A 12,161-nucleotide genomic window follows, 5' to 3' on the forward strand; every position below is an offset into this window, starting at 1 on the left:
AACTGCTAGATGGCTGAGGGGTGATGTTCATGCTGCGGTGGGCTTGAATGCCACATTTTAAATATAGAAGCAGATTGATTTTAGACCAAACCATAGTTTCTGAAATTAAATTTCCCTTATTTTACTTCTAGTAGTCTCTAAGCAAGTAATTTGGATTTGTTTGTGTTAGGTAGAAAACTTGGTTGGGTCAGTGACGGGAGTTATGCTTTATGGTACATACGGATCTCCATCTCTTGATGTTTTTGCCACGGGAAGAAAGTTATGAAGCTTCCATTTCATCTTTTACAAGCAAGGCAAGTATGTTTTCATTCTTTTGTAATCTGTTGTCTCTCTCACCCTCTCATTCTCATGACATGATACTGAAGTTCTGGTTCTAGTTGTTAGAAAACAGTGAAGTGAGTGTTTAAAATGCTGAAGTTTATTACTGAATCCTCATATATTTGTGGTTATTAAGCTAATACTCTCTTAACTTATTTTCTGTAGGAATGGAAATATTACCTGAACAGAGGATCTCAAGTGAATATTCATCATATCACCTGAGCTCTAAGAGCTCCTCAATTTATCTATTAATCATTGAAGGTATGCTTTCCATAAGAGATTGTTGCGTGTTCTCCTTTGTTTAATAATGACAATGCTTATCAATAATAAAACTGCTTTCTTAACATGCTAAAGAATTGCTACAAAGTTTGCACCTTTCAGAAGTATCAATTTGCATCAATAAAACTTCTATCATAAATTCTTGTTGATCAGGATCTGAAAGAGCATTACTGTCTGAAAACAAACCAAATGAGCATTTGCGGATAAACTTTCCTTCTGAACTTTGTTTGCAGAAATCTTTCTAGTTCAGCCAGTCTGCACTTCTTCTCAAGACAAATTCATATATGAACTATTGAATTTATGAGATCACCCTGTTTTCATCGAGACCTTTGCATTTAAGACGTTACTCTCTTTTGTTTTGACTTTAATCTACAATTGTATACTCACCAGTTAATATTATTTCATTTATACCAAATTAACTGAAAGCACAAATTCAGCGAGCATGCTATTCTGATGCCCTTTCTTGCAGGGGATGATGGCTTTACCCAGTGGCTTGAGGACCTAACATATCCCAATAGCACTCTCTCTCGTGGAATGTAGTCCATGGTACAACGGTGACAGGAAATTGCATCTTTATCTACACATGTCCTATACTGATGTCAATTACTGTTTTACTACAGGAACTGGCATGATTACACAAGACATATTTCTTTCATCAAGCTATTACGTGATAGCGAGAAATTTGAATGAGGAAGCTGAGGTATTTCTGCAAACCTCTGATAGATTTTCTCTTCGTGTTGACTTGGCTTGATAGAAACTGAGGAATGAATTGCAAGGATTAGCTTCATTGATAATGAGTGTTAAAGTGCTATTTTTTTGCCCTTTAGGACATTTCAAATCATGGTATAAATTTTTAATATCCTTTACGTTAGGAATTCTTACACACGCTCAGTTTATATGTCATGTATACACTGGCTAGTAAAATAGAGCCAAATCATGTAAAATATCTCACGCAACATTCCATTTATGTAATAGTGCTACAATGATTGATAGAATGCAGACCTCACACAACATTTATACAATAATGGAATACCAGTTAATAGAATGTGAGACCTAATTATATATATAAAGTTGGTACTATTTTATTAATAGTAGGTGAATTTCATTTTGTTTGTAGACCTTTTTTAATTCAAGAAAGTATAAACGATATGACTCACCCTGGATATCCTGGAATTTTTCTCCTTAAAATAGTTGGATAAAGTTCCATTGATTGTGATTTTAACCCACTTCGCTTGTATTGTTGCTTTTGTCCTCATTGCTGGTTATCACTATTTACTTGAATCATTCTTCTCATTGTATAGGTCAAATTGAGCATCAAAGTAAGAGCCTCCTTGTATAATACAACGAATGCTTACTATAAATGTGCTTTGATGAATAACCCATGTCATGTTAATATCTTCTTTCCTGATGGGAAGCAGCTATTTTAACTTCTGATTCACAGCAGGTATGATTACTATTCATATATACTCATGCAAATGGAATAAATTCACAGTTATTCTCATACATTGAGTATGTTTGGGAAGGCTGTACTCGTGTCTTGAAAGTTTATTTCTTCAGAATATTGCAAAGGGCTGACTTGTTCAAGTTATCTAGTCAGTTGACTATAAATTTCAATTTCGTTAATATATCATGAGAAGGGGATGATTTCTTCAGATTGATTATAGGTAAAACAGATAATTCAAGCAAGAAATCTTTATGAAAGTCAAATAAAAATTCTGGAAATCTAATCCTGCTACCGTGGGAGAAGATATCCCTAGGCTGAAGTGCCTTATTGATATCCCTAATTGCTTGTGATAAACCCTAAATTACCCCAAAGAATTACAACTTAACATAAAACATGATAAAAAACTTACAATCCTATCGTCTCATTCTGCATCAGACTGTCTCATGTTTTCTTTTCTTTGGTTTAGAATACTTCAAGGGATGAGTGGCACGTCAGATTGTCCTTTGGACCAAGATGGATCTCATATATTCTTGGCATAAGTATGCATTTCATTCAAATATTCAGTCTCCTATTCACTGCTTGAACACATAACTGATTTTATGTGTTACTATTCTACCTTTTCCACCACAGGCGGAATGACTTTGCTGATGTATTTGAGCTTCACTCTAATAGAGAAGTTCCAGCAAGCCCTCACAGACAGAGCAGGAGTTCATCTCGGGGAAACAGCAACTCAGAGAGCCCCTTTGCTTTCTCACAAAGATGATGATCTTTCAAGTTGGGGTTCATCTTATGATTCCATGTCACGTGATGAGGAGGATCTTGACTTTCTCACGGCTGGTTCCATTGACGGAAAGTCTTTAGTTGAAGGTGAAACCAGTAATAATACCCGGCGTCTTTGTGCCATTTGCTTTGATGCTCCAAGGGATTGCTTCTTTCTTCCATGTGGACACTGTGTTGCTTGTTTTGAATGTGGAACCAGGTAATTAATTTCCACTTCCTCATTTGAGTTACATCATATTATGTTCATATTTTTCTTGGAAGCGCACCTAAGGTCAAGGTGAACAAAGGGAAAAGAGATGAAATTACTACGCTTTCGAGATTTCATATTGTGATGTCAAAGTTAGTTTGCTAAAAGTAGTAAAAGATAGAAGAGGGGACCAGTGAAGGTTTTTTCCCCCCCTGATTTATTGGGATGGTCCTTATCCTGACTTTATTTAAATCCCCACCACCCAACTACCACCAGAGGCCCAGAGCCAAGGATAAGTATGATTTCTCGTAGATGGGGTTTCCTTTTCCTAAGAAACATGGGTTTAACATGCATAGAAATTTTCATTATCTTTTTCTCTTGAAAATAGTGTATTGTTTTCATGTTTGAAGAGGCACGTACAAGCATGTTTTGCAAAAGCTACATGAAAGAGTTTTTAACATGAAAACAAACACACCGATAATCTACGCATTAACAAACCTGTTGAGTAGCTTATCTTAAATTCATGCATATTCAATGTATGTTCCAGATAGCACTTGATATATTGATTTCTATACAGCACTCAAGTGTGAGTAGTGATTTTAAGTGACAGATGAGATGAAGAGGTAATCATCTGGTCTCAAATCAATACTTGATATTACTACAAAGATTAAAAATAAGCATTCTAGTACAGATTCAAGATGACTTTTACATCGATCGCAACTTTCAATTCGTGATCTAAGCATGACGATGATTTTCTCCTCTCATTCTTACTTAAAACTAGTTTTAAATACAAGTCATTTGGGGCTATCTCAAAAGAAAACAAAATTACTCTCTGGTATACCCCAATACATCTAGGTGTGAGCGTGTGTGTACATACATGTAGGATTTCAACTAAATCGGAAATTGAAGTACTCATAATAGTTAGCTGGTGGAGAATGTTGTGGGTCGTAAATGAAATGACGAATCTATGTTTACAGGATAGCAGAAGCAGATGGGACTTGCCCTGTTTGTCGTAGGAAGACCAAGAAAGTAAGGAAGATTTTTAATGTCTAAGCATTATTAGTGTGAGGCTAAATGAATGTGGTTTTAGGCTAAATGAAGAAAAGACAGATCAGTTAGTGCATCATCATCTGTTTCATCAATTGTCAATGTCAGCTCATGGTAGCTCCCGGTAATGACCATTTGTGGGGGGAACATGTTGCTTGTATATGTTTCCTTTTGGGGAGTATATATACAGTCGGGCCCTTGAAAAATTTGCCCCTTTATTTTATTTATTTTTAGACGCAAATTAAGTCCTTGAAAATTATTCATTATTAATATTTCCTACACATATCTTGGTTATTGCAAATCTAAACAATGATGGTGATGGATTATATAATATTTTGGCGAAATTTTGATGTTAAATATTTTGGCCGTCAGTTTTATATCTCGAGATCATAACTAGTATTTTCCATTTTATAATATGAAACTCGGTATTCCTGATTATGGCTACCACATTTATTTATAAAGCATGAACAGTATAACTTATATTTATATTCTATACAATACACGTTAAATATTAACTAATTTCATATATATATATATATATATATAATGTAAAATCTATACAACGCCACTCGGAAGTCGTATAGAAGTGTGGTTTACCCATATGGCTAATATTATAGCTATTTTTTAGATTGTCCATGAAATTTCAATCACAATTAGTTTATTTTTTTTTTCATTAGCAATATTCATTATTTATATAAAATATCAATCAATATAACAAATTCAAGTATTAATGAGAAAAAAAGTGATTCATACCTGACTCTATGCAAATGTAATGGAAGAGGTGTCTAATTGTAGTAATAATTCAATTATTTGATACACACACACATACAGATACAGAGAGAGGTACCCATTATCCTATTGGGATTTTTTTTTTATAAAAACAGTGTTGCCATAATTAATTTAGGAACCGAAAGTTGATTGTCATTAATCTAATTAAAATGTCTTCCATTAATGTGTGTTGTGTGATTTAAAATTTTATGGTTTTTTTTTTCTTTTTTGGGTAAAATGGGCAACAGCCCAATATTATTTATTCAGCAAAACTTCTCTAGGGAAGAAAAACCCCAGAGAATCACTATACAAAATCTCCTGTAAATCATTAGCAGGTCTAACAACCCTCATCAACTCAAAAGAAAATCTCAGACTATGATTGGCCAACGAATCAACACATCTATTCCTTTATTATATCTAATATAGAAAGATGATTACATTGTTTCTTATTCAGTTCCAACATAAGCCTATTATTTCTTTGTACATCATCTACAGGCCTCTCCAGCTTGTTTATAACAGTCAACGGATCCCCATCCACAATCGGTTTGTCTACACCAAATTCCTTCGCAAGTTTCAGACCACAAAAAGCTCCCCACAATTCAGCATTAATTGCTAAACACGCCTCCAGATTAAGCCCAAATTCATTCAACCATTCCCCCTTCTCATTCCTCAATAATCCTCCACACGCAGCAAAAGAAGAATTCCCTTTCGCAGCACCATCAAAATTCAACTTTATCCACCCTTGGCTAGGAGGCATCCACGAAACATTAATAGTCCCATAGCCACCACTTGTCATTACACTATCAGTCTTCAAATTAATTAGTTCCCACACATATTGTCTAATAATTTTGTTTGTGTCAGCACATTAGACAAATCCTTCTTTAAACAACATCTTATTCCTCCATTGCCATTGCCACTAACAAGTTACAACAAATAGATGCCCCAACTCTTCCCCCTTGCTCAAATTCACACCAATCCATTCCTTCATATTTAACCGGAAGAATTTGTCCTTAACTTCAACACAACACAGCTCAAGCCAAATTTTTGAAGCAACTTCACAGTCTCTCAGTGCGTGTAGTAAATCTTCATCAGACCTCCCACATCTCAAGCAAACTGGAGATCCTCTAATTATTTTAGCTCTCCTACATGAAGTAAGAAGCCTGTTCTAATAAGCTAACTAGAGATGAACCTGTATTCTACAAGGACCCTTCCATGACCATATCTTCTTCCAAACACTATCATGCTTCATCCCCACACCCCCAACCATCCACCTGTACATTTCAGCTACAATGAACTTCTCCCCAACCGAGCCTCACCGTCTGATTTTGTCCTGTCCAAAATCATCACAGGGCCTTAGAACCGCCCTTAATCTCAACAGAACATCGTCACTTAAATAGTCTTTTAAAAACATGAACTCCCATTCCCTATATTCATTCAATAAATCCACAACTTTGCATTCAAGTAATCTACCCATTGGCTTAGTATGGCATAGATCAAAAAGAGGTTTCTCATCCCCTAACCATAAATCAATCCATAAATTAACCTCTTCCCCATTTCTACATTCCCTTGCAACATTTTCAATAATTTTTGGCCAAACAAAAGCCAAGACTTTCCATAATCCAGTGTCTGTATTCTTCACCATTACCTTTTGTAGAAGATTCTCATCTTGGCCATATTTACCATACAAAACCTTTGAGCACAGGCTATTCGGCTTTACAGTCATATTCCACCCAATCTTAGCAATCGGAGCAACATTCATCACACACATATCTAATCCCATAGCCCCCCTCGTCCTTTGGTTTGCACAACACCTCCTAACTAATAGCATGTAATCTCCTCTTATGCTCAGTGGAACCCAAAATAAAGTTCCTCTGTAACTTCTCAAATTCTTTGCAAACACCCCCTGAATTTGAGTATGTTACATAGAAAATACTGCCATCTGAGAGGTAACAAATTGCACAAGTGTCAACCTTCTAGTTAGAGATAAATTTTTCCTCTTTTATCCACTTAATTTGGTCTATAATTTATTCACCAAATATTAAAATTTATTTCTAGAGGCTTTACCATTAGTAATATAAGCCCCAAAGTACCTTTCTAGCTCTTTTTTTACACTGAAATTCACTAATATCACATAATTCCTTCCTCCTCAGCCCCAAAACATTATTTGAAAAGTAAATATTAGTTTTCAAATTGTTTACCTTTTGACAAAAAACTTGATCAAACAACTCCAGATAGCTCACAACATTGTGCATTTGGTTCACATTCGCTTTACAAAAAATCAACAGATCATTAGCAAATATCAAACGCTAAATTAGAGTTTTACTTCTACCAATTAGTAAAGGTTTCCATCTACCTGCTCTGCTGCATCAAGAATTAAATGAGAAAGCTTCTCCATCCCTAAAACAAACAAGTAAGGTGATAGAGGATCCCCTTGCCAAAACCCCCTTTTAGGTTTAAACCATTCCCTCCTTTCTTAATTCCACATCACAGCCATATTTACAGTACTTAGGTAGTTTTTAATAATCCTAATTACATGATCAAGTAATCCAATCTTATTTAACACTTCAAGAATAAATGCCTAATTCATCTTATCATATGCTTTCTCAAGATCAATTTTTATAGCCACATATCAATTCCTCCCTTTCATTCTCTTCATCATATAAGCTAACTCTTTGGAAATTACTATATTATCGTGAATTCTATGACCAGGGATAAAACTAGCTTGATAAGGGGAAACAAGGTTATTCATTAGCCCTTTAAGCCTTTGCACTAACGGTTTTGTCACCCCTTATATACACATTACATAAAGCAATTGGTCTAAAATGAGAAAACATTTTAGGAATATCAATCTTGGGAACCGTAACAAGTAATGTTTTGCTAATTTCCTCAAGCTTCTCCAAGTATTCCACAATAATCTTATAAAATCAATAACATAAGGACCAATTACCTCCTAATTTTTCTAATAGAAATAGCCAGCTATCCATCCTCACTAGGAGCTTTAAAAGGCCTTATCACTAAAAATGCCTCCTTTATCTCTTTGTCCTCTAGTGGCTTACTCACTCAAGAAAATTCCTCAACACTAATATGAACCCAAGACTGATTTGTGAAGATCCAGTTTCTTTACACCAAATCATCATCAAACAGTTTTTGATAATACATTTTAATCAGCCTGCAAATTTCACTATCATCATTAACCCAGCAACCATCCTCATTTTTTAACATAGAGACCTTATTTCTCCTTCTTCTTACCAATGTCTTCATGTGGTAGTATCTTGTATTTTGATAACCATATTCAATCCAATATCTATGTGATTTTTGAAACCAAAGTAACTTTTCTTGCTATAATGTCTCATTTAAACTGATTTGGAGTTCCTCTTACTGCTTCTATAACACAACATCTTTCCAGTCAACGATCCTTTGCACACACTGTAATTTAACTTTCAAATTCTTAATACTAGCCTCAACAACTGCAAACACTTCATGATTCCACTATATCAGATCTTGCCTTAGTTTCGCTAAAGCCCAGGCGTATCCATATCACTGCGCCGTCGGCTTAACAAAAAAATCACTAAAGCCTATGAGTCATCCATGCAGCCACAAATCGAAAGGGATGCTTCCCTCTTCTGTACCAGACATGTGAAGTATCAATAATTAAGAGGACTATGATCAGAGTTTAGCCTTGTACCCACGTTAATCAAAGCGTCTGGGAAAGTGCATTATTATTGAGCATTACAAAGACTTCTATCAAGTCTCTTAAAAATTCTATTTGATCCCTTCTACTTTGGACCCTTCTATATAAAAAACAGCCCTTTTGCTTCAATATCAATAAGCTCACAGTCATTAATCCATTCACAAAACTTGTTACAACTTCTCACATTCACCTAGCTCCACCTCTTTGCTCCCTAGTTGATGCAATCACATTAAAATCACTAGCCAGCTTATTCAAACTTTCCTTTAATCTACTAAGTTCTAGCCAAACCTCATATTTACATTCTTTATATGGACAATCATAAACAATAGTAAAATACCACTGAGTACCACCAGGGATGTCAAAACAGCAATGCACAAACAATTTGTGCTTCTTGATGACATGCAATCCAAGATCTTTGGCATTCCATAGAACCCAAATTCCATAGTAAAACCATGAGCTTCAACTAACTCAAAAAATCTAAAGTCAAACTGACGTATTGTGTGCTTGGCAGTAATGTCACTAATTCTAGGCTTAAACAAAGCCAACACATCAGGTTTTTCATCCTTACATAGCCTTCATAATGAGGAAGCAAAGCCTTTGCTAGCTGCACCCCTAAAGTTCCATGTAATAATCTTTATGATAACAAATTAATAATCAGAAGCACTTCCTTCCTCACACTCCAGCATAACCCCTTTACTTTCGGAGCCACCCTCACTATTCACATCATTAATATTCTCATCCTCCTCCCTTAACATCACAGTACTATTACTAACCCTATTACCCCTACTATTACTATTCCCAGCAACCAGAGTTCGCATCATACCCTTACCCCTATTTAAGCCCTATAAGCTCCCTACACTATTAGCACCACTTTTTTGAGGTTCACTTACACCCCTATAATCCTCATCTTTATTAACCACATGTCCTTTATTTGTTTGAGACATCGACCCAGCTTTCCTTCTATGCCAAAATTTGGACACATTTGAAATATCTTTCAAAGCCCTACCACTATTATTCTTATTTGCTAGACTGCCAAGAGCTGCAAATTGATTACTACTATAACAGTCCTCACCCCACTCCATCGGGGGTCTTTTGGACTGGGCTTTAACACTCCTTTCAGAGCCTAAGTTAGCTTTCCCTGAGGTGGTATTGGGGTTATTCCTCACCCCACCAAAGAGGTCTTTTAGAGCCTTCTAAGACTCGAACCTCCAACTTTTATTACTTTAAGGAAGTTAAGGCTAAATTTGGTACCATTAGCTTAGCTTAATAATATCAGGGTTGGCCACAACTTCACTAAGGTAGGAGAGGTTGGGGGCTTGATCGCTGAAAAGGCTCTAAAAGACCTTTTTAGTGGGGTGAGGAATAACCTATGTACTACTATGGGGAAAGTAGCACGTAGGCCAATGAGGGGACACGTGCCAGCACTGCATTTGCTAGTATAAGGGGTTAGGGTTGTGCTGTTACAACCACCACTAGCTTCTACCCTCGGCCCCCTAACAAGCTTCTTCCTCCATGGCCTTTGTGCAACACCCAAGGATTTTTTTCCTCAGTAGCCTCAGATTATCCCTCAATACTCCCAACCTGAACCTCACAATTAGCCTGTTCATTCATCTCCTCCCTTATGCTTTTCTTTTGAATGAATTCCTCACATGCCCATACCTCCTACAGCATAAGCATAGCAAACTCATACATTCATATTCAATAACCTTAACTTGTCCCTTAATACTATACTCAGGAAGTAATGGCTTGGTTAAGTTTAATTTAACATAAAGACGAGCAAATTTACCTCTCCCATAAAAAGCTGCTGGTAGATCCACCTTTATAGCCTTTCCACTAGCATTGCCAAGATTGAAGAGAAACTTCTTATCATAATGAGTTATTGGAAGATCAGGTAACTTGACCAAAGCTGCAGCATGATCAATCACATGTGTTGCTAGATTAAAATCAACCCTCCATCTCATAACACTCAAATAACAATCCTGATAGATCTATGGTCCCCCAATTAAAACAGTATCAAAATCCTCTTGGCACTGAAACTTTGCTAGAAAGAAACCATTAACCAAATCACATACTTGAATTTGTCTAACCTTTGCCAAATCTTTTCCAAATTCTTCACAAGCAAGTCAAATCGTACTTCTCTCCCAAGCACTTTCACAATCAATGTCTTAGCAAAAGATTTCAACAACCTTTGTTTCTCTATCTTATCAAATGAAAAGTACGAGCATCGCGGATTAGAAAAATCCAGAGTAATGCCCTCATCGGTTCTAACACGTCCTCAAATCCAATAGTTGCACCATCTCTTCTACTTCTTTGTCCTCCACAAACTCAAAATCACACCAAGAATGTGGCAGATTTTTCACAAATGCATCCCTAGAGGAAGGCATCTCCTTCTTTCCCGATGATTCTTCCTCCATCCACTCCTCCCTCCATGGCAAGAAGGAGATGTTCCTAGTGAAATTCGCACCACTGACACTAACCTTCTTACGGCTTTGATCAAGAGCATCTAGCACTTCCTCCAACGTCCCCAAGGCCAACCATGAAGACCCTCCGACGAATAGCCCTCTCATTCTCTTCTCTGATTTTCTCGATCTAAAATTTTATTGTCTTTAATTCAATGCTAAATGAGTTTGTGTTGAAATTAAAATGGATTTGTCTAATTTAATACAAATCAAAATTCATTGTCAAAAATATATGTTAACATCTAAAATTTATAAGTAGAATTGTACCCATCAAAAGAACACTGTCAAGATTCAAGAGAATAATAAGCGTGGGGACACCATAAGGTAGGTAGAACGTAGAATTACAAGTCACAAAAGGGATGATGTATCGTGACCATAAGGTTTATTAAATGGAGATAAATGAGGAGGAACATATAAATATCAATACAAAAAAAACTTGATTTACAGTTGATTTTACTTTTTAATGCGCATTTTTTAAGGTGGATCTAATTTATTTAAAATTCCAATCATCAATTTACTTTACTTTCATAATTATCCTTGTAAATCACCTTTGATCCAATTCCATTTAAGACACAAAAAAAAAAAAGAAATTCATAGTTACATAATTGTATCCCCCTCTTCCTTCATCGATTCATTTACAAAGCGGAAATTATAAAAGGCTGTTTTTATCCTATGTGTACTAATTTAGTGACAAACATTTGATCTATTTTGCTCTAATCTTAAACTCCACCTTTTGATTAAAAAAATTGACCCCTCTTTATGAGAATCTCTCTCCCTCTACTGCACAACCACGAGAAGTTTTGGTTCCAATAACGTGCTAGTATATTTTAATGAAGGTATAACATATTAATTAAATAATAATAATAAAAGGACATTTTTTTAACAAAAGCACATTTATTATAGGGAGAATTTCAATAAAAAACCCTTGATTATATTTAATTACATTTAAATCCTCTAAATTTTTGAAATGCTTCAAAAGTACTGATTTGATATTAAATTTTTAAGAAAAATCACAAAATTTTCCTTCATTTAAATTAATAGCAGGACTTTTCTATTTCACTCGTTAATTGCCTTACTTCATTTGTTCATTTATTTTTTGATGTTGTTAATTGTTTTATTCTACTTGTTTATTTTCCTAAAATAAAATTAAGTGAATGTCTAGCAATGAACAAGAAAGTAGGGTAATCA

The 12,161-nt window shown here is 35.4% G+C and overlaps 1 protein-coding gene across 1 annotated transcript; it reads left to right on the forward strand.

Annotated features, from left to right (window-relative positions):
• Nucleotides 1-485: 485 nt before the first annotated feature.
• Nucleotides 486-4,412, forward strand: LOC129300671 (E3 ubiquitin-protein ligase APD1-like). The gene is made up of 8 exons (XM_054939250.1): nt 486-579; nt 1,218-1,297; nt 1,425-1,440; nt 1,899-1,916; nt 2,016-2,041; nt 2,508-2,580; nt 2,672-3,020; nt 3,986-4,412. Exons 1-8 carry the CDS (start codon nt 486-488, stop codon nt 4,059-4,061), a joined length of 732 nt encoding a protein of 243 aa, XP_054795225.1. The 3' UTR covers nt 4,062-4,412.
• The last annotated feature ends 7,749 nt before the right edge of the window (nt 4,413-12,161 follow it).

Source organism: Prosopis cineraria, unplaced genomic scaffold (assembly GCF_029017545.1).
Source record: "Prosopis cineraria cultivar Desert tree isolate PC_DT_omini unplaced genomic scaffold, ASM2901754v1 PC1698, whole genome shotgun sequence".
NCBI classification, from domain to species: domain Eukaryota; kingdom Viridiplantae; phylum Streptophyta; class Magnoliopsida; order Fabales; family Fabaceae; genus Prosopis; species Prosopis cineraria.